This window comes from Schistocerca nitens, chromosome 1 (genome assembly GCF_023898315.1).
Source record: "Schistocerca nitens isolate TAMUIC-IGC-003100 chromosome 1, iqSchNite1.1, whole genome shotgun sequence".
Taxonomy (NCBI): Eukaryota; Metazoa; Arthropoda; class Insecta; order Orthoptera; family Acrididae; genus Schistocerca; species Schistocerca nitens.
The window spans coordinates 790757025-790784296 of NC_064614.1; the positions used below are offsets into that span (position 1 = coordinate 790757025).

Genomic DNA, 27272 nt, shown 5'->3' on the forward strand with positions numbered 1-27272 from the left:
TGACTTCGATCTTTCAGTGCTCCATCAAATTCTTCACACAGTATCATATCTTCCATTGCATCTTCATCGGTGCCCTCTTCCATTTCTGTAATATTGCCCTCAACTACCTCGCCCTTGTACAGACCCTCTATATACTCTTTCCACCTTTCTGCTTTCCCTTCTTTGCTTAGAACTGGTTTTCCATCTGAGCTCTTGATATTCATACAAGTGATTCTCTTTCTCCAAAGGTCTCTTTCATTTTGCTGTAGGAAGAATCTATGTTACCCCTATTGATATATGCCTCTACATCCTTACATTTGTCCCCTAGCCATTCCTGCTTAGCCATTTTGCACCGCCTGTCGATCTCATTTTTGAGACCGGGATTCCTTTTCACCTGCTTCACTTACTGCATTTTTATACTCTCTTCTCCCATCAATTAAATTCAATCTCTCTTCTGTTACCCAAGGATTTCTACTAACCCTCACCTTTTTACCCACTTGATCCTTTGCTGCCTTCACTATTTCATTTCTCTAAGCTAACCATTCTTCTTCTACTTTGTTTCTTTCCCCCGTTCTTGTCAATTGTTCGCTAATGCTCTCTCTGAAACTCTCAACAACCTCTGGTTCTTTCAGTTTATCCAGGTCCTATCACCTTAAATTCCCACCTTTTTGCAGTTTATTCGGCTTTAATCTACAGTCCATAACCACTAGATTGTGGTCAGAGTCCACATCTACCCCTGTAAATGTCTTATAATTTAAAACCTGGTTCCTAAATCTCTGTCTTACCATTATATAATCTATCTGAAACCTTCCAGGGTCTACAGGCCTCTTCCATATATATAATCTTCTTTCATGATTCTTAAACCAAATGTTAGCTATGATTATGTTTTTTGCTTTTCCTGTTATTTAAAGCAACTTAATTGCTATACCTCAATCAGAATAACAAAGTTTTTGATCGCTGAGTATGGGCAGGGTGATGTTGCTGGTTCATGTCTGTTTGCACACACAATACGGCTACCACAGCAACAGCTGGGCATTTCTGTTCCATATACATACACTCATTGCTCATTAACATGCTGTATTGGGTTGGAAGAAGATTAGATTTATCATCCCACCAACATTGAGGTTGTAGAGGTAGAGTATTGGATTTGCTTAGAAGAGTGGTAGGAGTCTTGTTATGCTTATTATTACTTTTCTGTGCACCTCCATGACTAGTTTTAAAACATTCTGCCAAATAAAGTAACCACTGCACAGAGAAATAATTCAAACAACAAAAAATGATCACTATCCTGTTACTGCCTGCAAGTGTTGACTGCAGCAAACTGTGGCAAAAGTGCCTGAAGTAGAGTGATATGGCAATAGTGAGCACAATACAATGTATGACAAGTTACACTCTCTGGTTGTTGCTATGGTAGCTGTCCTGTAAACATTCAGCAATCAATCACTTTGTTATTCTAAACCAGGTATTATACTCTGAAATAAGAGACAATTTTTAGGAAATGACAGTGTTAACCAATATCCAATAAGACTAATTATCAGCATATAATGGGAGGTTCATTACCGAACTAATTCTGATATAAGATGATGTGGTAACTGACATACTCTCTCCATGGCATCTTCACAATAGGCTAAGTAGTATAGACATATAGAAACTCCAGTTGCTGCGACACTGGGCCGAGGAACTTCTAACAAAGCCTGTAACAACATAAATCAATTAAGACATGCAAAAGTATGCTTGAGCACTCAATGTATAATGCAGATTTCAGGCTTTATCAGTATTTCTTGTGATACATAATATAAACAGCAAGTAGATGGAACATTTGGAAATACGTAAAAGTAGTTTTCCGACAGTCTGAATCCTCCGAAATTAAACATTTTAACGAACACATTGTTACACGATGGATTATAATACCTAATCATCAACCTACTGCAATCCCTCAAAAATGCTCTAACCCAAAGTTTCGCATCCCACTCTAGTGCACTGACCTTCACTCCCACGTTGTGAATACCTTAATATTTAAGATATATTAATATTTAATCCTTCATATCAAATGCCATATCAGGAGACAAGAGCTCAGAAAAGAAAGAACTGATCTCAATATTTCTAGTGAAACGTTAAACAAAAATTTCAAATTATTATGAGATAAAGGTAAAAATTTTCAACTAATCACTATTTAATCTGCTGATAATGCATTTGAGCTACGTAAAGAATAATTATGGGTGCTGTGATCAATACGCGCTTTGTTCTATGACAACTGTCTTGCTGATTCCGTACTGACAACCACACTAAAGAAGTTTTTCAAGGCTAAAAGTTGTTATTTATTCACTATGATGTATTGCAAATTTCCTATTCCACCTTTACACTACACAGTGGTGTATCAGTACTGAAGGCGTGAAACAAATGCAAGATGTAGATCCTAATTATGAGATAAATGGGACAATGACTTTCAAATGAAATTTCTGTAAATACACTGTGGATATTTGTGTAAATTTTCTCTGGTTAGGATGTAATCAGCAAATGATAATCTATCCAATGTGACAAAAATGCAGCTATTGGTAAATATGAAGGTAAGAAGAAATTCAGTCATAAATCTATCTCAGCCACAACAGGCTTATCCACATCATCTTAGGCATAAAATATAATTACGTATCTAAATACTAACTCAGTATGATGAAGTATACACCACAATAGTAAAAACCAGTAGGAGGATGTAACTGATAACATCCATAATTTTGATAAAAAATAAAATATTAGAATGTCGTACTTCAGTTTGGAAAGGTTAATTACAATGTGTTCGAAGTTGCCAGTAATACGAAAAACTAATAGAAAAAATCCACAACATAATGTCACACACACACACACACACACACACACACACACACACACACACACACACACAGAGTGTGGCGGGGTGTGGGGGTTGTGTTACACACAATCTTTTCATTGCGACGGAGTGGATGGGGTGCAGAGTGAGGAAGAAGTGGTGGTGAGAAAGGTTATGAGGGGGTAAGGAAATATAGGGAAGTGAGAAAAGGAGGGAAAGATGACTCAGCAGCAGCGGTGAAATTGTGTATTATTAATAACAGCAAAAAATGATAGTGCAGTGTGTTTTATAAAAGAGAGAAAATGTAGAATAATAGGACATGAGAAAATTTGGAGCAGATGTGGACCACGATATGATGGATGGACGACGACAAGGCAATGGGTAGGGGTATCACAGCAATGAAGAGTGTGAAGAGAAGATCCCCTTGGCAAGGATACTAAAGTAACTATTTTGAGTCATTACTATTGTGCACAGAAGCCCAATGATTCGGCTTGCTATTTAACAGTTGTTATTAACATGAGATAACTGTTCCTTAGTTGTTACAAGCATACAGAATGCCGCACAGTTATTGGAGCACTGTTGGTGGATTAAGTGACATGTTTCACATGTGGCTCTAATGTTGGTAGAACAACAATAACAATCAATTATTGATAAAATTATTTAATTGGATAGATAAAAAATCTACTCACCAAGCGATGGCAGAACACACACATAAAAGACTGTTGTGATTGGCAAGCTTTCGGAGCCAGCAGCTCCTTCTTCAGGCAAAAGGGTTGAAGGGGAGGGAAGAAGGGTGAAGGACAAGGACTAAAGAGGTCTAGGTAAATGGGTAGATTTTGGAAAGTCACCCAGAACCGAGTGTCAGCGGACAATTACCGTATGGGATAAGGAGGAAAGACTGATTGTTGGGGACTGCATCGGACGTGATTTGAAATCCTCAGAGCTTAAAGGCGGAAGACAGGGTAGTATGCAAGACAGAGATTACTACTAAAACATCATGTCCAAGTTAATAAGCATGAGAAGCTAAGTGCAGTGTACATAACAGAGGTGGGAGGGGGGAGGTAAAAATAAATGGGAAAGACAATGAAAGATGTAGAAAACTAAAACAGAGTGAAGCAGAGTAGTTACAGTGAAGAAAAGCTGAGATGGAAGAAATTAATGTAAATTAAGGCCCGGTAGGTGGTGAGAACAAAGGACATGTTGTAGTGCTAATTCCCACCTGCACGCATGTGGTGAAACAGGTGCCGAGCTCACGAATGTCATGTTGTAGAGCATCCTCTGAAACAGGATATTGCGAGTTGCCAGTATTACCCTCTGCCTGCCTATGTCCATTCATGCTAATTGATAATCTGATAGTAGTCATGCCGATGTAAAAGACAGAATCGTGTTTACATAATAGCTGGAATATGACGTGTTGTTTCACAGGTGGATCTCCATTTGATAGTATATGTTTTGCCAGTTACAGGACTGTTATAGGTAGCAGTAGGAGGGTGCATAGGGCAAGTCTTGCAGTGGGGACGGTCACAGGGGTAGGAGACGTGGGGTAGGAGACATTGGGTAGGGAGATGGGTGCAGAAGGAGCATAGGACCTGACAAGAATATTACAGAGATTGGGAGGGTGGCAGAAAGCTGTTCTAGGTATGGTGGACAAAATTTCAGACAGAATGGATCTCATTTCAGGGCATGATTTTAGGAAGTCATTGCCCTGTCAAAGTAGCTGATTAACACATTCCAGACCAGGATAATAGTGAGTTACCAAAGGTGCGCTCCAAAGCTGTTTTGTGGAGGGATAAGCAGTACCAGGATTGGATGTGATGACCCAGGAAATCTGCTTTTTAACTAGGCAGTGAAGGCTGAGGTGAGAATGGTGGTGTATTGCTGTAAAGAGTCTGCATCTGAACAAATATGTTTGCCTCTAATGCCAAGGCTGAATGGGAGGAAACGTTTGATATGGAAAGGATGGCAACTGTCAAAAAGTAAGTACTGTTGTTTGTTGGTCGGTTTAATGTGGATGGAAGAGTGTAGCTGTCCTTCGGTGAGGACAAGATCAACAGCAAGGAAAGTGGCATGGGATTCGGAATAGGACAATGTGAAACTTCATTGGGAGCAGGTATTCAGAGATTCCAGGAATTTTAGCACGTCAGCCTCACCATGAGTCCATATGGTAAAGATGTCATCAATGTATCTAAACCAAACCAGGGGCTGCAGACTTATGGATCCCAGGAAAGCCCCTCCCAAGTGACCCATCAAAACATTGGTATAGGAAGGAGCCATGCTAGTTCCCATGGCCATACCCATGATCTGTTTGTATGTCTGCCCCTCAAGTATGTATTAAGTTGATTAAGATGAGTAGGAAGGATGTCATAGATTTGGAATCAGGTGGGTGCTGACTGAGGAAATGTTCAGCAGCAGACAGACAATGTACGTGGTGGATGTTGGCGTAGAGGGAGGTGGCATCAATGGTGACAAACAAGGTGTGTGGTGGGAGTGGGACTGGCACGGATTTCAGATGATCTAGGAAATGGTTGGCATCTTTGATGTAGGAGGGGAGATTTTGTACTAAGGGTTGCAGGTGTTGATCAACTAAGGCAGATATATGTTCGGTGGGTGCTTTGAAGCAGCAGACAAAGGGATCTACCAATGTAGTACTTGAGCGAAAGGAATATGTTAGTGAAGATCTATGCCAGCTGTCTAACACGTCTACATACAGCATCTGTTATTAAATCCCATCCCTGTGATTCAAACTGACCCGCAGTCTCTCCTTAAAACCTCAGGCCCTTCACCAGGACTAACACCTCAATCCATAAAAATTCCCACCCCATCCAAACCACTCACCCCCACCTTTTCCATTCTTCCTAAGTTTCACAAACCCAATCATCCTGGCCGTCCTATAGTTGCTGGCTTCAAAGCACCCAGAGAATTGATCAACACCTGCAACCCATAGTACAAAAATCTCCCCTCCTACATCAAAGATACCAACCTTTTCCTAGATCGTCTGAAATCCGTTCCCGTCCCACTCCCACCGCACACCTTGCTTGTCGCCATTGATACCACCTCCCTCTACACCAACGTCCCCCGTGTATATTGTCTATCTGCTGCTGAATATTTCCTCAGTCAGCGCCCACATGATTCCAAATCTATGACATCCTTCCTACTCATCTTAATCAACTTTGTACTTACTAACAACTACTTCACCTTTGAGGGGCAGACATACAAACAGATCAGGGGTATGGCCATGGAAACCAGGATGGCTCCTTCCTATGCCAACTTTTTTAATATGTCGTTTGGAAGGGGCTTTCCTGAGATACATAAGTCTTAGGCCCCTGGTTTTTTTTACCACATGGACTCATGATGAGGCTGACGTGCTAAAATTCCTGGAATCTCTGAATACCATTTCCCAATTAAATTTCACATGGTCCTATCCTGAATCCAATGCCACTTTCCTTGGTGTTGATCTCGTCCTCACCAACGGACAGCTACACACTTTCGTCCACGTTAAACCGACCAACAAACATCAGTACTTACATTTTGGTATTTGCCATTCTTTCCAGATCAAACGTTCCCTTCCATACAGACTTGTCATCCAAGGCAAACATATTTCTTCGGATGCAAACTCTTTACAGCAATACACCAACATTCTCATCTCAGCCTTCACTGCATGTAATTAACCCACCAGCCGAGTTAAAAAGCAGATTTCCTGGGCCATCACATCCAATCCTGTTAGTGCTGATCCCTCCACAAAACAGGTTCAGAGCACACCTTTGGTAACTCACTATTATCCTGGTCTGGCATGTGTTAATCAGCAACTTTGACAGGGCAATGACTTCCTAAAATCATGCCCTGAAATGAGATCCATTCTGTCTGAAATTTTGACCACCACACCTAGAACAGCTTTCCGTCACCCTCACAATCTCCGCAATATTCTTGTTAGACCCTATGCTCCTTCTGTGCCCATCTCCCTACCTTATGGCTCCTACACCTATGACTGTCCCCAGTGCAAGACTTACCCTGTGCACCCTCCTACCACTACCTGTAATTGGCAAAACATATACTATCAAAGGAAGAGCCACCTGTGAAACAATACGTCATATTCCAGCTATTACGTAAACACCATTCAGCCTTTTACATTGGCATGACTACCACCAAATTATCAATTAGGATGAGTGGACATAGGCAGAGGGTAATACTGGCAACTCGTAATATCCTGTTTCGGAGCATGCTCTACAACATGACATACGTGAGGTCGGCACCTGTTTCACCACATGCACCATCTGGATTCTTCCCGCAGACACCAGTTTCTCAGAACTCTGCAGGTGAGAACTAGCACAACAACATGTCCTTAGTTCTTGCAACCCACCTGGCCTTAATTTCTTCCGTCTCAGCTTTTCTTCACTAACTGCTCTGCTCCACTCCATTGTAATTTTCTACATCTTTCATTGTCTTTCCCATCTATTTTTACCGCCCCCTCCCACCTCTGTTATGTACAATGCACTTATCGTCTCACGCTTATTAACTTGTACATGATGTTTTAGTAGTAATCTCTGTCTGGCATACTAACCTGTCTTCCACCTTTAAGTTCTGAGGATTTCAAATCTTGTCCGATGGAATCTCCAACAATCAGTTTTTCCTTCTTATCCCATACGATAAGTCTCCCCTGACCCATGGTTTTGGGTGACTTTCCCAAAATCTACCCTTTTCCTAGACCTCTCCAGTCCTTTTTCTTCACCCTTCTTCCTTCCCCTTCAACCCTTTTACCTGAAGAAGGAGCCACTGGCTCCAAAAAGCTTGCCAATCACAACATTCTTTTATGTGTGTGTTCTGTCACTGTCTAATTCTGATAGGATAGGAAATGTTCGTGAGAGAACTACATTAATTGGTTGGTGGGGAATGTAACAGGTCTTGGACCTAAGTCACACCACTGGGTGAAATGGTGAATATTGACCAATGGCTAATTACCAGTAGCATCACATTTGGAATGGTAGCAACACAAATTAAATTAATTAAGTTTATGCTCTTGCTGTAATAATGCTGTCTATCTATAAATGCTCTGTCAATGTTGTTGGCACATATGAGTAACTTCTGATTTATATTGCAATCAAGTCTCCAAGAGTGCCCAAGTTAGCAGTGGATGGACTTTAAAGAAATTGTTGAAACTGTTTAAATTACAGGTAGAAAACTAAGCTTGCTGTGTGTGTTTTTAAGGGTTGGCAATCATAAAAAGAATAATGTGAGTTATCTAAGGGTGAGTATATGAAAAGTTTATCTGTGTGGTCGGTTGTTACAGCAACTTAGTAACTTATGTAGTTTCTAATCTGTGTTGTGTGTCTTATTATATCTATAATAAAGCGGGAGGGGGGGGGGGGGGGGGGACTGAACAGGTTATCGGTCCAGTGTTATGAAAAAAGAAAAAAGAAAATAAAATCCACTTAAAAGATGTTTCAAGTACATGAAGAACTTCTTGATGTACAAATGCTCAAAGACAGCAGTACATTCAGCCTGTGGGATGCTGAAAATTAGACTATTATTTAATATGCAAGAGCCCTGTGATATTGTGGATGGAATTGAAACACTAGAAAATTGTGAAACTGTAGAAAAGGAGAAGAAATGGCAACAATGGGAGAGCAAGGCATAACATTATGTAATGAGAACAATTAATGAAAAGGTAAAGTCACATGTACTGTGTTGTGAAACTTCCAAAGCTATGTACACTACTGGCCATTAAAATTGCTACACCAAGAAGAAATGCAGATGATAAATGGGCATTCATTGGACAAATATATTATTCTAGAAATGACATGTGATTACATTTTCACGCAATTTGGGTGCATAGATCCTGAGAAATCAGTACCCAGAACAACCACCTCTGGCCATAATAACGGCCTTGATACACCTGGACATTGAGTCAAACAGATATTGGATGGTGTGTACAGGTACAGCTGGCCATGCAGCTTCAACACGATACCACAGTTCATCATGAGTAGTGACTGGTGTAACGTGACGAGCCAGTTGCTCGGCCACCATTGACCAGACATTTTCAATTTGTGAGAGATCTGGAGAATGTGCTGGCAAGGGCAGCAGTCGAACATTTTCTGTATCCAGAAAGGCCCGTACAGGACCTGCAACATGCGGTCGTGCATTATCCTGTGAAATGTAGGGTTTCGCAGGGATCGAATGAAGGGTAGAGCCACGGGTCGTAACACATCTGAAATGTAACATCCACTGTTCAAAGTGCCGTCAAAGAACAAGAGGTGACCGAGTCGTGTAACCAATGGCACCCCATACCATCACGCCAGGTGATACACCAGTATGGCGAAGACGAATACACGCTTCCAATGTGCGTTCACCGCGATGTCGCCAAACATGGATGCGACCATCATGATGATGTAAACAGAACCTGTATTGATCCGAAAAAAAATGACATTTTGCCATTCGTGCACCCAGGTTCATCGTTGAGTACACCATCGCAAGTGCTCCTGTCTGTGATGCAGCATCAAGGGTAACCACAGCCATGGTCTCCGAGCTGATAGTCCATGCTGCTGCAAACATCGTCAAACTGTTCATGCAGATGGTTGTTGTCTTGCAAACGTCGCCATCTGTTGACTCAGGGATCGAGACATGGCGGCACGATCCGTTACAGCCATGTGGATAAGATGCCTATCATCTCAACTGCTAGTGATATGAGGCCGTTGGGATCCAGCATGGCGTTCCGTATTACCCTCCTGAACCCACCGATTCCATATTCTGCTAACAGTCATTGGATCTCAACCAACGTGAGCAGCAATGTCGTGATATGATAAACCGCAATTGCGACAGGGTACAATCCGATCTTTATCAATGTCGGAAACGTGATGGTATGCATTTCTGCTCCTTACACGAGGCATCACAACAATGTTTCACCAGGCAACACCGGTCAACTGCTGCTTGTGTATGAAAAATCGGTTGGAAACTTTCCTCATGTCAACACGTTGTAGGTGTCGCCACTGGCGCCAATCTTGTGTGAATGCTCCGAAAAGCTAATCATTTGCATATCACAGCATCTTCTTCCTGTCTGTAGCACGTCATCTTCGTGGTGTAGCAATTTTAATGGCCAGTAGTGTTTGATAAACTTGACATAATTTACAAAACAGATGCTTCTCAAAGAACTCAGCATTTGCGTCAAGAATTTTATACTTCAAAGTATGACAAAACTAGAGACACAACCAGTTATACAAGTGCATTGTAGAATACTGCATTTGAACCGAACCGTCTCCAGCCAGAAAAGATGATAGATACTATGATCACACCCAAATTACTGTCTATTTTGCCAGATGAATTCAAACCCTTTTACTCCAGCATAGGACTCATCACTCATTGGTGAGACGAATACCGAAAATCTAATTGCAAGGCTCGTAAGAGAAGAGGAATGACTGAAAGGTAATAATACAGAAGAAAGTAGTGCCTTTGATGTTTGTTTTAACAAAAAATAAAACAGAAGATCTAATTTGTAACAACTGTGGTGGACATGGGCATTTTACAAGAGAATTCAAGAAGCCTAAGAATAAAGAACACTGTTGTATAAGCAAGAAAAATAATCACAAAGAAGAAGAGTGCTATTTTAAAAATAAAAATCAAATTCAAGAACCAAAATCGAAATCTTTCAAACTCTGTCATCACTGCAAAAGGACAAATCACAAATAATGAAACTGACGTTCCAGCCTGAGATGCTGTTGTTAGCATGCATGAGGTGTGCTTGCTTGCATGTATGAATGGTGTTTTTTTCTCTTTTGCTGATAAAGGCTGTGACCAAAAACTTTTCTTTTAATTGTGCATGTCTGCAACTTTATGTGTCTTCTTTACAGCAAGTAGCAATGTGTCTTTTCCTGCATTGTTTATATTCCTACCTGGAGATTCCATTGTTTGAAAGAATAAAATTGTTATGTTAAGAATGAAAACACAAAAATGTCATTTTTCACTTTTGAAGGCATTAATGAAGATTTAGTCACTCAAGGAAACACGATATCACAGACACTGCATTTATTGCACATAACAAAGAAAGGATTGCACAAGAAGCCAATTACGAGGAAGATATGGTAATGGGCATGACAGTACATGTTCAGGACATTTGTCTAATGAAGTGTACAAGCTAACAAATTTGAAAGACTATGGCAATGTAGTGAAAGTAGTCAAATGAGGTGGGTCAGTGAAAATAATAGCAGCAGGCAACTTTGTAGGTGATAAATGTATGTTCTCAAAATGTTATGTATGTTCCTCAACCGAGTAAAAATCTGATGCCTGTGAATGTTATCACTAAAAATGATTGTACAGTTGTGTTTGCTAAACATTCTGTTCAAATCTATAAAAATAAAATACTTGTTTTGGAAGGACACAAAACAAGAAATGGATTATGTGAGTGAACATTAAATCAGAAAGGCAATCACTACTGACACAAGAAGAAAAACAAGAATAGCATAAGAAGCTAGGTCATCCAGGCATAAGCTGTATATCAAAGATCATGAGGATGTGCGATGGAGTGCCTAATAGTTTATGCTCAGCAAACAAATTGTGTGAAGCTTGTGTGAGAGCTAAGCTGAGAAAGGGTAAAAAGACAACTTTAAATGATACATACTGACATCTGTGGGGAAATAGGACCCCCCAACATTTAATGGATACAGATACTGCATGACAGTATTAGATGATTTCATTCACTTTCGTGTAACCTATTTGTTAAGATACAAGTCTGAGGTTACAAGATCTATAAGAAAATGTGTATAAGAAAATGAAAATCAGTTTGTTCCTAAATTGTCAAAAAATAAGATGTGATAAAGGTGATGCATACACCAGCCATGTGTTAAAGACTTGATGTGAAGCAAAAGGAATTGTACCAGACTATAGTATTCCTTATAGTCCTCGACTCAAGTGGCACACCTGCAGAAAAGTGATTTGGAAAAAGGCCAGATCTGTCAAGACTTCAAATTTTTGGATCAAAAGTTTGTGCCAAAAATCTAGGCTACTCGAAGAAACTAGATGAAAGAACGATACATTTTTGTTGGTTAGACTCCAACTGACTACAAATTGTTTGATGCAGAAAGAAGAAATATTTTTGTGCCAAGAGATGCCGAGTTTGAACAGAGTGTGACAAAAGAAACTTTATGGAAAAACCTTGTTATTGGTGAACTACAAAATGACACTAACAATGAAGCAAATGAAATTCAAGACAAAGAAAATGAATGGGAAGAAAATCAAGAAGAAAGAGCATGCTAAGATGACACAAGAAATTACAATCTTACAGATAGAATCAATCTGAAGAAACCTTTAAAATATTATTCTGAAACAGCATTACTTACACATGAAGAAAGTATTAATGTCCCAAGTAAAGAAATCTCTTGAGCAAAATGCAACATGGAAGTTGGTCAATCCAGAGGAGGCAAAAAGGAAAGATCTTAATAAGCAAATGGATCTTAACAGTCAAAGTTTGTCAGCAAGAAAAGGGTATCAATCTCAAGCATTATTCAGCCCAGTAGTTGATGTATGTTGATTAAGACTGGTGTTTCCTCTGGCAGCAGAGAAAAAATTTCCATATCAGAGAATTTATGTCAAAAAAATGGTTCCTTATGGCAAACTGAATGAAGAGATTTTTATGAAGATACCTGAATAATGCAAAGAAGCTGGAAAATTTGTGTTTTGAAGAAAGCTCTGTATGGACTTAAACCAGCTCCACCCAGATGTAATAAGACTCTGACAGTTTTCCTAAAACCAGAAGGACTAATTCAGCTGAAGTCAGATTTGTGCATATTTAAAGATGAAACTGAAGAAATGTACATAGCTATTCATGTTAATGATGGAAACATAATAGGAAAAGACTTGGAGAGAATTACAAATATACTGAAGAAATCTAGAACAATCACAAGACCCTTAGTTAAGGTATTTACCTAAATGTAAAAAGAACTCTAAGGTATCTACAAAGATCCCAAGAAATATGGCTTTTCCATAAGAAAGAAAGATGAAGGAGAAGACACTATTCACCCAAATGTCTATTCTAATGCTGATTATTCACACGATTTAAGAGGTAGGAATAGTACATGTGCATACACTGTTATTCATAATAGTGATCCCATTAGCTGATATTCCAAGAAGCAAAGTGTGACATCGACTTCATCAACTGATGCAGAATACATTTCAGCAGCAGAATGCATCCAAGAAATGAAACGCATCAAGACACTACTAAAAGAGTTATCCAGAAAATAAGGGAACACCATTCTTCATGTAGATCACTATCCAAGTGATCAAATCAGGACAGTTAGTTAGGTGAAGCAAACATATAGATGTGAAATTTCACTATGTTAGTGAACAGGTCAGGTGCTTGGAATAAAATATTATAGTACAGAACAATAATTAGCAGACATACTGACCAAAGCACTGCAAATATCAAAATTTGAGAAATTTAGAAATGCTATTGGGAAAGAATTGCCATAACTTATTTGTTTTAGAAAAATATTAAATGGCAACTATTTATTGTGTGAGTAACTGAAATTGTGAAACTTATGATTTACATTTATTAAAAACAAACGTTGTATTTTAAGGGGGGATGTTGAAAGTGTTTGAAGGACAGGCATTTTTAAGGGCTGGCAATCATAAAAAGGACAATGTGAGTTACCTAAGGGTTTATACATGAAACAAATACCTGTGTGGTCAGTTGTTATAGCAATGTAGTAACTTGTGTAGTTTCTAATCTGTGCTGTGTGTCTCATTACATTTACAATAAAGTGAACACAAAAGAATAATAAATCTCAACAGTAATAAGTGTGAATGCTGTCAAGATGGAAGCTACTACTGGAAACTACTGTTGCCAATGGATCTGATTTGAATAGAAGTTTTGAGGCGCCAGACAAGTGGAGAACAATGTTTACGAATGAAGCTTGTTGGGTTGAGAAGGGTTAGGTGAAGCAAATTTAAGGTTCTGGGGAGTAAGAACATCCTTGCTAAGGGGCCAGACCATAACAATGCCATCAATGAATCTGAACCAGGTGTGTTTTAATATATCAGATGAATAGAAATGATTCATCTATACTTTCATAATAATAACGGAGTGACAGAGTCAAACAGGAAATTGGGCAATTTTGTCATTCATATTTGGTTGCGCACTTAGGGAGCTGTGGCAGCAACTTTGCGTTTCGGTTCAAGACACATTCACACACTGTCCGTTAATGTGCAGTATTGGGTTCACTGAACAGGGTGGTAATAATTTTATTACTTTTCTGCATGCTTTCACTAGTTTAGGGTAACCAATCAACAAAAACTAATCACAATTGTTACATTAATGGCCACAAGTGTCATCTGCAACTAGTTGAGGCAACTGGCACCTGAGGTAGCAAAGAGATTTGAAAATCATGAATAGAACAAAAGACATGTGAAAGCATGTGCTCTGGTTAGTTGTTGTTATGATAACTGCCTTGTAACTATCACTTTGTTTGTTATTCTGAGCAAAGAATAAGTACTCTATAAACAGGATGGAACAGAAGGATAATTTGTTTGTAGATTTAGCCTTCAACAGAAAGGCAACTTTATGTCAGAATAATTTTGGTCAAGGAGTTTAAGAAAGAGGTGGTGGCTTTGAGGTTGGCATGACACTAGAAAAACACTGTGTTCCATGGCACCAAAGTCACAGGCATGGGACTGTTTACATACAAGGATGTAGCAGTAATGTCACAAGAACTCTGGAAAATTAGAAGAGGAAATGACTATTGTTGTGGATATTGGAAAAGGACAAACAGATTGGGATGCAGTCAACAAAAGCAGGAGACATTTCTGCAGGAGCACTGGAATCAACTACAGCTGAGGACTGAATAAAACCCTAAGAGTTGGATTTGTAGAGCTTTCAGAGTAAGTGAAAGGTTTCTGGGTCCTGTCATTTTGAGGTGGAGGAGGAAGTCAAATAACAGGGTTCCAGAGTGAAAGTAACATTCTGACAAATCTCCGAGATCACCCTGGACCCGTTTCCAAAACTTTTGTTGTTTATAAACAATTATGGACAATGACTTGTTTAAAAAATATTTACAGGAAAATACCTACTATGGACTAAGAAGACAAAGTAAATATACAGTGATGAGCCAAAACATTATCAGCACCTGCTTAAAAGCTTGTGTGTGCATCTTTGGAACAAAATACACAACTGATTCTGCATATCAGGGATATGACACTTTGTTGGTAGGTTTTTGGAGATTAGATGTCTAGATGGTGGCATTAGATGTCTAAGCACAGGTCATGTAATTCACGTAAATAATGGGCCACTGATTTGCATGTACGGCGATGGCACCTGATAGCAATGCAGATGGGTTTCACGCGATTTACATTAGGTGAATTTGATCACTGAGACATCAGGGTGTGTTCACTATAGTTCTCCTCAAACCACTGTAGCACAGTTCTGTCTCTGAGACATGGACAATTATACTGCTGACAGGAGACATCAATGTCAGGGAAGACATCAAGCATGTCAGGATGCAGGTGTTTTGCAGCTATCAGCATGTCTTCGATTACTATCACAGGTCCTACGCAAGCACAGGAGAAAGTATCCCGTAGGATAACACTGCTCCCACCAGCCTGCATCTGTGGCACGCTGCACATTTCGAACCACCTTTCATCTCGATGATGGTGTTAGTGGAGACAACTGTCGACCTAGTGTAGCAAAAATGTTTTCACTGATCAACAGTTGAATCCTGATGGTCCCATGGCTACTGCAATTTTAACTCAACATGTGAACACGTAGTAGTGGTGGCCTGTTGCGGAGCTCCGCGTTCAACAATGTATGATGAACAGTGTACTCCAAAACACTCGTGCATGCACCAGCATTAAGCTCTACGCAGAGGTGCCACAGAGCACCATATAGCACGTAGACATCCAACTGGTTTTGCTATTTGTGAGATACTCATTCACAGGCTCTGCGTAATAATAATCTGCCCTTTATCAAACTTGCTTATCTCCATAGATTTTCCAACTTGCAGCCTGTATCTTCGCAAGGGCAATCCCTCATCCACGGCTGCTCCACTTACATAATTTTGTTACCGTTTAACGTGCCTGCACACAGAAGTTGCACATCATTTATGTCATTAAGCAAAGTAGTGTGCACCACCACATTCGTGTCTCTACAACCAAATGTCTAGTGGATTAATTTCAGAAGACCAGGCAGGCAAATTCATTGGTCTTTTTCCACCTGCCTTAGTAAAGGCATCCAAATATTGGGGTACATACAAGCCGAAGAGCAGTATGGCTCAATCATGCAGGAACCACAAGGCGCAGGAAACAGTTAAGAGCACATCTGAAAATAGTGCAAGGCAACATGTGCCTCAACAAGATCAAGTACACTGGTCTATTCAGTAGTAGGGGCAGCACTGATGGCTCGATCACAAGATATCTGACAACAATAACATAGTGGTGTGTGAGAAAAACAATGAGTTTGATCTTTTTATCTGCCAGTTTCTTTCTTTCTTTTTTTTTTTTTTTTTTTTTTTTTTTTTTTCAAACAACAGTAGTATACCCTTCAAAGCAGTTATACACTGATAGAGTAGTCGTTACCAGCCTTGGTAGCAATCCTGAAAGGCTGTAACTGGAAGGACCTTTAATATGTTGGTCACATTCTTTCGAAAGTTCTCCAGAGTCCCAAAATGACATCGATTTAATACATTTTTCAGTTTCAGAAAAATAAAAAAGTCACAAAGACTCACGTCATACGAATAGAGGGCTGTAGAACAACAGGAATCTTTTTCAGGTAAAAAATTCTGTGATGAAAGCGGCCATGTGACATGGGGCATTATGACGCAGCATCTCCTTGTCTGCAATGTCTGGTCTCACTCTATTCACCCTTTTCATAAGCCTTTCAAGGATGTCTCTGTAAAACACTTGGTTGACTGTTTGTCTTGGAGGAACAAATTCTTTATGGGCAATAACACAACAGTCAAAAAAGCAAATCGGCAGTGTTTTGAACTTTGATTAGCTCATTTGATCTTCTTCTGGTCTAGGAGATGTCTCAGAGTGCCACTCCTCACTCTGTCATTTTGTCTCAGGATCGGACATAAAAATCCAGAATTCATCACCAGTGATCACCTGACCGAACTGTTTGTGGTCACTGGCAATCCTCTCAAGAAGGTTAATGCACATGTTTATTCAACTGTCCTTCAGTTCAGTTGTGAGGATTCTCAGCACCATTTTGGCACAAGCATTTCACATGTGCAAAACTTTGTCTAAAATTTAACATATGGTGAACATGTACGTATAACAGGTCAGCCATCATCCTTAATGTTAAACACTGATCTGATCTCACAAGAGCATTCACGTGTTTCATGTTTTCGTCAGTTTTTGAAGTTGAAGGTCTCCCTGTGCAAGGTTAATCTTCAATGTGTTCTTGGCCATCCAAAAATGATTTGTGGCAGTGAAAAAACTGTGCTCTTGATGAGAAATGTTTCCCATACCCTGTTTCAATTTCTGAAAGGTCCCACTCGTGGATTTCCCAACTTTAACACAAAACTTGATGGTATAACACTGCTAAATTCTGTTGTTCCATTTTCAAAATGCACAACAAGAGCACAACTTCACTCATGGCGCTCTCAGAAATCATGTTATGGCTGTACAGAGCTGAAACTCTGACTGAGCATCTGAAGGAGATGAACATACTGGTCTACATAAGTAGATCACAGCAACACCAGATCGCTAGCAGTGTTGTCAGCTGCATTATTTTTCTCACACACCTTGTATGTGAGTGTTACATGAGTTTATGTTGTAATCTCGTCCAATAGTGGCTTTATCATTGAATACAACTGTTGAAAATGTCAGTATGGTAGTGCTTTTTCAGAGGAACATAACTGCGCAGATATCAGCCTTGTCTTGTCTCTCTACCCTTTACACAAAAAATATGCTGCATAAAAACATGATTTGTATGTATTTCATGGGTCAATTCTGTACTCTTACCCGGATTATAGTGTACATGTTCCTCTGAGTTATGCATTTCTGCATGGTGGAGTCAAACACTTCCTCTCACAAACATGCTGTAATCATTGTGTTTCATGCTGAATCACACACTGCTACAAATTATGTGTACAAAATTTTTCCGATCCTGTTGCGAGACTTCAAGCCCAATGCCATTTTCGTGACAACATATGAACAATAAATCACTTTCTTATTGGTTGCAGTTCTTTTATATACAATCAACTACTTCCCTGTTACACTATTCAATATTCACTGCGAAAGTGGAAATTTTTAGTCTTTTCCATACACTGGATACTGTTAGCATGATTAGCTACAGGTCCCAGGTGTGTACTACATATCAAGACTTTTACTTTACACACTATATGGGCAGTCACCTTCCACAATAAACATACTTTCAACAGTACTTTGCAGCGCAGCTACACGGTAATACATTATGTGGAACATGGGAGCTTCACTACCACTGTACTGAATGACATGTGTTTTCACCAACTTGTTTCAACTTTAAGAACCATACACCCCCCCCCCCCCCCTCCCGCTCAAAGTACTGTATGCTACAAATGTATACACACACATTGTCTTTCTTAGCCAAAACCAAAAAGGTAGTTACAGTACATGGAACAACTCCATGCAGGTGAATACCAACACATGGTTACAAGCAAACTCTTCAATGATAACCTCTTTGCAAAAGGTTTTCAGAACTGTGACGAGGGCAGTTAAATTAACCTAAAATATCTAGGTGAAATAGTAGCCAAACCGCAAAAAGCAACGAAACAAACTTTCTCCAAAGAAAATGTGAGAATTGTATTTAATAATGGAACAGCGAGCGTGATAGAACAGTTAGTACCAAAGAAGACACTGTTACTCAAACCTTTGGTGTCAAATCACAAAGACTACTTGCCAGGTGCCAGTCTGCATTTATCACATGAGAGAACAGGGGACAATAACAAAACTTTCTCCAGCAAGTTTTTTTTCTGCACTTGCTACCACTGAAATATCAATCCGAGACAATCATTTTGAGGTTGAATTGGCTCAAATTCTTTGATAACATTCTTTTAGTTAAAAGTGTAGGAAGTATACAGAGAAGCAATGAAACAGCAAGCACCCATTCCTATACAAATGAAAATACTGTTTATTTAGAAAAGTAAATGTAAGAAATTCAATTATGGCCTATGGGAAAAAAAAGAAAAGAAAAAAAAAAGAAAAGAAAAGAAAAAAGCTGGCACCCAAATGACTGACTGATTAAAATACACATTGGTTTACTTTCATTCAAAACACAGAGCTGTTTTGTGCAATTACTTGATAAAAATGATACATGCCTGTAGTAATCCATAGCTAAGACACCTTTGCAATACTTCCATAACATTAGCAGGTTATACGAAATAATACCTGTGGCTAAGGAGAAACACCAATGCCTGAAGACCATTATTAGTCAACTATTGTTGAACAACTTACTTTGATACAGTTTACATATATAAGTACTATAAAGGCAGGTTTGCATGCTTGTAGGCAACCACAGATAAAGAATGTGACAGTAATTTTTCATTGTGATTTGTCTGCAATGAACTGGAGTGGGCGTTACAGACAATTAGCAGATGGAACCTGGTTTAAGTTACATTAAGCTTACCTTTGTTGTGAAATCTGATTGCATGCCGATTGTATTATCAGATGAAAGTGCCATCTGAGGACATCACAGGATGTGCAGGCACGTTAGAAAGACGCCAGCCACCAAAAAGAGCAGCGTGAACAATGATAAAAAAAACAACAACACACTTCTGGCCAATAAAGTGGTGTCAACAAAACCAACAAATAGATGCAGAGATGTAGCAATCAAATTTTTAACATATTGTTCACGTAAGATAGGAAAATAATCTGGACTGAAACAACAACCAAATAGTAACTCAAATTTCTACGAAAGATTTCCTGAGGATATCACTTTGCACAATGAAAAATTTAACAATGAAAGTTGAAGGTAATTCCAACAGGTGTCAATTCTTGTCTTCTCCACTAAGATACTGTGTACCTTTGTGGTAGAATAAAACAGTGTGCTGGACCAGATTTAAATCCTGTGACGGATAGAAATTACAGTCTGAATATGAGTAACTCAGCTGCTGAAAATGTAACCACTAAATGCAGAGATATGGGTCCAAATTACAATATAACTTATGTCACTAGGATTTATCTGAACAACCATTTCACTGCTGGGTATAACTTTATTCTGAGAGCATAGTTTGATCTGTGCCTAATGTATACCATATTTCACTTATGCTAGTTGTGCATTGTAAGAACAGCCTTTGAGTTTGAGGAACAACAGACAGATGGATGCAACAAAAAGTTATGTTTTGCCTGGGTGGCTTTGCAGGTTAGAATAATGTTTGTGAAGGATAAGACACTGAGGGTCAAATGCTAGTCCAGTACAAAGTTTCAATCTGTTAATAGCATACAACAGTTACTATCTACACAATAGCATACACTCCTTTGCAAGCAATTTGATTTCATTTGGGACATCTTGTTCCATGACTAAATGTGTGAATAATATTCCATCCTGCCACCCCCTACCCCAAAGTGTGTGACCTTTCAGACACACAAAAACATACCTTACACATCCTAATATAGATTTTATATCCCCAGATAACTCCCACCCATAACCAACACCAAGAGAAGAAATGAAGATCAGGGGAAACATAGAAACATATCCTATAACAACAAAATAACTAACTGAATTTTTAATTTAAAAGGTGTATTCAGAATACCTCTGCAACTAGCATGAAACAATACTCAGAACTTTTCAAGCTCTAATTTATTTAGTTCTTCAACCTAATTTGGTGATGATGTGGGTACTTGGGAATTCTTTGAACAAGAGAAAAATGACTTTATCGTGGGCTACAGCTTATTTCTGTCTTGTTTCTTTCAAGTAGTCTAGTTGCTTTACATGTATTCCCTAAAAAATCATGTTCAGATTGCATAAGTCATTGTAAGTGTATCTGGCTGGCAGAAATCTGTGAAAAGCAATTGGAGTTTTGAGACTTCTTATATACAACAAAATGGCAAATTCACCAACAGAAACGGCACTGCTACAAATGATCAAAAAAGCCTGTCACAGGCTTATCCTACCCCGTCAGAGGCTGAGCTACTTGTGAATGCAGCCATCTCATATACCAACTCTGCACAGCTTTTTGCATCAGTATGACTACCAAACAGCTGTCCATCCAGTTGAATGACCACCACCAAACTGTTGCCAAGAACAAAGTTAATCATCCAGTGGTGCAACATACAGGTGTGCGTAACGTGTACAATTCCAATGGCTGCTTCACAAACCGGGTCATCTGGAGCTGTCCCTCCACCACCAGCTTCTCTGAACTAAATGTGTTACTGGAATTTACAGCTGCTCAACAGCGAGATCATCAGTGTGTTGGTTGTTATCCTCGCATCACAACAATTGTCCTGGCTTATCTCCAGTCACCCATTGTCCCAACACCTTCCACCTAACAGTTTCCCTTCCCTCCATCCCACCACCCCATCCCAATCATGCCCCCCCCCCCCCCTCAATAACCCTCAGCAGGCGGCTCTGACAACCCTGTAATCACACGCCTAAGCACCTGCCAACCCTCCCTCCCGTATTCCTAACCAGTAAACTGGCAGCCTCCTCAGTGATTCTGGTTTTCAATAAGTGGTCTCCTTTACTCTTAAAGTAAATTACTAAACCATTACACAAAGTTGTTCTTCAAGGATTACAAACTGACACCCACTGTTATCTCCCTGTGGGGCCGTATGAGGGTGAAGGTGAGAGAGTTGGGGTGAGTGTAGTAGCCACCTTAACTGCAGAGGATTCTGGGGAAGAGTTGGACAGATCATGCACATGTGGAATATATTAGCTTATACAAGGTTGGCAGACACCTATTAAGGATGCCATTTGAGTGGCAGTTATGAGAAAAACCAAGAGCAAGTAGAAGAGAGAGAGGAAGATTTGCTGTATATTAAATACTGAGAAAATGGATGAATGAATGAATAAATAAATGATAAAAATACGTAAGTATCTTCCATTCCATTAGACCACTTGGTACAGAAACCGTTTGCAGAATATTTGAACCAAAACCATGAATAAAAGAATAAATTGCACCCAAGACTGTTTTCAATTCAGGTAATAAATATATTGTATTTTCATTTCACGTGTTGATACTCTAGTTGCTATGGCTACATTTATAAATTGTAGTTTTTGTTCTGAAGATCAAGGAGTGAAATTGCGCTGGAATTTATGTAACAGAATTTTTTCCAATTGTGACTGATTTGTTGGCCAATTCTACTGTATCATTTAAGCATGCCGCACGTAGTTACAAATGCCAAGTATATTGATATGGTATTTGTGCACAGGTTTTGTAATGGAAATGTTGTTGCTCCTGCTGCTGCTTGTAGGGAATGGCAGATGATTTCCTAACTGCTTCTGTAAGAAATTCAACGGTTTTTACTCATGTTTTCACTAAACTGCACGAAGCTGCAGTGCCCAACAGTCATAGCTCATCTGAATGTGGAAATGAAAGGTTGTTCATGAAGTAGAAGGCATATTCAATTGGTACAATGTAGTCTGTCAACTAGCACACACCAAATTTCTACAAGAATTAGTGTTCTACAAGCAAGAACGTGTTGGACATTACACATGCACGGCCTCTATCCCTATCATTTACAACAGAATCAATGACTCTCAGAAGAAGATGAAGGTAGACAACTGGAATTTTATCATTGGATAGTTGCAAATCACTGAGTAATCCAGTAATATTGTTCACTGATGAAGCTACTTTCACTCATGACAGTATCAATAACACACTTAACTCACATTCGTGAGTTTGCAAATGTGTGGTGATTTGTGTCAGCCGGTTGACTGGCCCTGCATTGTCTCACAGCGCCCCGACATCCAGGTTTTCTTGAAAACAGGTTTCCAGCATTACTGGGAGACTTTCCTTTGCCTACAGGGATGGGTATGTTGTTCTGGGATGACAGGGCCTCTGCACATGAAAGTTGACAGATGACAACTATTCTACATGTAAATAACAGATTTCAGCAATCAGGTGCCCTTTTTACATTTTATTGGCAGATCTAAATTTCAGCTAGAAACTAGATATTCTCAATGCTAAGAATACAAGAGGTACATAGTTAGATGATGTCATAAAAAGGTGCATTGTTGGCTTAACTCATATGGTTTGTATATTACTTTTGATCAATGCATGTAATGGCTGTTGGTCAGGCTTCATCCACAGTTAATTGAATACTACTGTTTGTGGAAGGCGGGCTGTATGGAGAACGTATCGGTTGGTTACATGGTGCCATCTATGTGAACCACGTATAAACCTCAAGGGAAGTAAACCACTTCAAACTCAATTACATAAAAGGAAACATAAGTAAAATTCTTAAATTGTTGTCCGACTTATTTCATATTTACCATCAAGTAATAAAATTTCCATGTTCACTCCTTGTGAGTCCATTATTATTATTAAAACATTTAAATTACGTCAGGTGGGAAATTTTTTTTTTTTAATTTTTAAAGAAAAGTTGTTAAAATTTATAAAACACTAGAAGACACTTGCTGTATACACCTATTAGTTGGTATGGCTTAAATATATTTATTTTTATAATATATCTCCCTTTATTAAAAACATAATGAGTATATTGTTCATCATATTTACTAAATAGCTTATAGATGGTGCCAAACATCAGTCAGATTCATGGTTATTACAATTTGGCTATTCCGCTCAAAAGCGCTGGCAGGTCGATAGACACACAAACAAACACAAATATACACACAAAATTCAAGCTTTCGCAACAAACTGTTGCCTCATCAGGAAAGAGGGGAAGGAGAGGGAAAGACGAAAGGATGTGTGTTTTAAGGGAGAGGATAAGGAGTCATTCCAATCCCGGGAGCGGAAAGACTTACCTTAGGGGGAAAAAAGGACAGGTATACACTCGCACACACACACATATCCATCCACACATACAGACACAAGCAGACATATTTGGTCTTTAAATACGAAGACCTAGTGGCAAACGAATCTGCTCCAGTCCGGAATCCCTGAAACATTACACCAACAACCTGACAACAGCTTTCGCATCCCGCAACTACCCTCCCGGCCTGGTACAGAAGCAAATAACCAGAGCCACTTCCTCATCCCCTCAAACCCAGAATCCCCCACAGAAGAACCACAAAAGTGCCCCACTTGTGACAGGATGCTTTCCGGGACTGGACCAGACTCTGAATGTGGCTCTCCAGCAGGGATACGACTTCCTCAAATCCTGCCCTGAAATGAGATCCATCCTTCATGAAATCCTCCCCACTCCGCCAAGAGTGTCTTTCCGCCGTCCACCTAACCTTCGTAACCTGTTAGTTCATCCCTATGAAATCCCCAAACCACCTTCCCTACCCTCTGGCTCCTATCCTTGTAACCGCCCCCGGTGCAAAACCTGTCCCATGCACCCTCCCACCACCACCTACTCCAGTCCTGTAACCCGGAAGGTGTACACGATCAAAGGCAGAGCCACGTGTGAAAGCACCCACGTGATTTACCAACTGACCTGCCTACACTGTGATGCATTCTATGTGGGAATGACCAGCAACAAACTGTCCATTCGCATGAATGGACACAGGCAGACAGTGTTTGTTGGTAATGAGGATCACCCTGTGGCTAAACATGCCTTGGTGCACAGCCAGCACATCTTGGCACAGTGTTACACCGTCCGGGTTATCTGGATACTTCCCACCAACACCAACCTATCCGAACTCCGGAGATGGGAACTTGCCCTTCAGTATATCCTCTCTTCTCGTTATCCGCCAGGCCTCCATCTCCGCTAATTTCCAGTTGCCGCCACTCATACCTCACCTGTCTCTCAACAACTTCTTTGCCTCTACTCTTCCACCTCGACTGACATCTCTGCCCAAACTCTTTGTCTTTAAATATGTCTGCTTGTGTCTGTATGTGTGGATGGATATGTGTGTGTGTGCGAGTGTATACCTGTCCTTTTCTCCCCCTAAGGTAAGTCTTTCCGCTCCCGGGATTGGAATGACTCCTTACCCTCTCCCTTAAAACCCACATCCTTTCGTCTTTCCCTCTCCTTCCCTCTTTCCTGATGAGGCAACAGTTTGTTGCGAAAGCTTGAATTTTGTGTGTATATTTGTGTTTGTTTGTGTGTCTATCGACCTGCCAGCGCTTTTGTTTGGTAAGTCTCATCATCTTTCTTTTTAGATATATTTTTTCCACGTGGAATGTTTCCCTCTGTTATATATATATATATATATATATATATATATATATATATATATATATATATATATATATATATATATATTCCTTGTAAATGCAAAAAAAAAAAAAAATATATTTAATTGCTGTTAATAATACTGTTTATGCATCTGACCTAACATATCATTGAAGAAGTTCTGTTGGCTCAGAACTATAACCATCGTACTCATATGGTATAATGCAAACATTTGCTACATATTGGCAAGATGGCAGGTGTTACCTCGTTCCCCCGGGGTAAAACCCCACACTGTCTCCCAGCAACAAATCCTCAAGCAAGTCCCAGAACCGTGCATTTTTCACAACAACCTAATCTACAAACTATTTAGGAAATATGATGAACAATATACTTATGTTTTTTATAAAGGGAGATATAATATAAAAATAAATATATTTAAGCCATATTAACTAGTAGGTATATACGGCAAGTGTCTTATAGTGTTTTATAAATATAAAAAAAATTATTTTTTAATTTAAAAAAATTTTTACCCACCTAACGTAATTTAAATGTTTTAATAATAATAATGGACTCACAAAGAGTGAACATGGAAATGTTATTACTTGATGGTAAATATGAAATAAGTCTGACGACAATTTAATAATTTTACTTATGTTTCATTTTATGTAATTGAGTTTGAAGTGGTTTACTTCCCTTGAGGTTTATACGTAGTTCACACAGATGGCGCTATGCAACCAACCGATGTGTTCTCCATACAGCACGCCTTCCACAAACAGTAGTATTCAATGAACTGTGGATGAAGCCCGACCAACTGGCATTACATGCATTGATCAAAAGTAATAGTGGTATGTAATATACAAACCATATGAGTTAAGCCAACAATGCAACTTTTTGTGACATCATCTAACTATGTACCCTTTGTATTCTTAGCATTGAGAATGGCTAGTTTCTAGCTGAAATCTAGATCTGCCAATAAAATGTAAAAAGGACAACTGATAGCTGAAATATATTGTTTAAAAGTCAATATAACAGTTGCTGAGTGCAACAGCCTTCTGAATGGAAGGTAACCTGATGAACTATTCTACATCTAATATTCCCGAGAAGATGGATTGACAGAAATGGTAAAGTTTCTTGATTACAAATTTCTCCTTTAGATTTTTGCCCATGGGAATGGTTGAAAGGCAGAAAAAGTAAGCACAACAGACAAACATATTGTTCAGATGATCAATAGTGCTACACACAGGATATTGAAGTTGGAGATGAAATTTATGAAAATCAACTTTGAACTTCATCATTTGCCTTGCTTAACACAAGCACTTGTTTGGCTTCCATTCAAATAGTTGTATCTCTGCAACCATTGAAAATTATTTATGATATGGAATATTTTTTTCCTCTCCCCATGAACCATGGACTGGTCGTTGATGGGGAGGATTGCATGCCTAAGGGATACAGAAAGCCGCACCGTAGGTGCAACCACAATGGAGGGGTGTCTCTTGAGAGGCCAGACAAACGTGTGGTTCCTGAAGAGGGGCTGCAGCCTCTTCAGTAGTTGGAGGAGCAACTGTCGGGATGATTGACTGATCTGGTCTTGTAACATAACCAAAATGGCCTTGCTGTGCTGGAACTGTGAACGGCTGAAAGCATGGGGAAACTAAAGCCATAATTTTTTCCCAAGGGCATGCAGCTTTACTCTACGGATAAATGATGAGGGCGTCCTCTTGGGTAAAATATTCCGGAGGTAAAATAGTCTCCCATTCGGATCTCTGGGCGGGGACTACTCAGGAGGACGTCGTTATCAGGAGATTGAAAACTGGCATTCTACAGTTCGGAGCATGGAATGTTAGATCCCTTAATTGGGCAGGCAGGTTAGAAAATTGAAAAAGGGAAATGGATAGGTTGAATAAGTTATAGTGGGAATTAGTGAAGTTCGGTGGCAGTAAGATCAAGACTTCAGGTCACGTGAATACCAGGTTATAAATACAAAATCAAATGGGGGTAACACAGGAGTAGGTTTTATAATGAATAAAAATATAGGAGTGCAGGTAAGCTACTACGAACAGCATAGTAAACGCATTATTGTAGCCAAGATAGACACAAAGCCCACACCTACGACAACAGTACAAGTTTATATGCCAACTACCTCCGCAGATGATGGAGAGATTGATGAAATGTATGATGGGATAAAAGAAATTATTCAGACAGTGAAGGGAGATGAAAATTTAATAGTCATGGGGGACTGGAATTCGACAGTAGGAAAAGAAAGAGAAGGAAAAGT

General features: G+C 39.5%; 1 protein-coding gene across 2 annotated transcripts in view; it reads right to left on the reverse strand.

The window, feature by feature from the left end:
• LOC126262237 (DDB1- and CUL4-associated factor 1) overlaps nt 1–27272 on the reverse strand; it is a 220578-nt gene that overhangs the window by 70335 nt on the left and 122971 nt on the right. For both annotated transcript variants that reach the window (XM_049958721.1, XM_049958712.1), the window contains exon 11: nt 1540–1673. In XM_049958721.1, coding sequence (XP_049814678.1) covers nt 1540–1673 — 134 coding nt within the window. The remainder of the gene's footprint in view (nt 1–1539; nt 1674–27272) is intronic.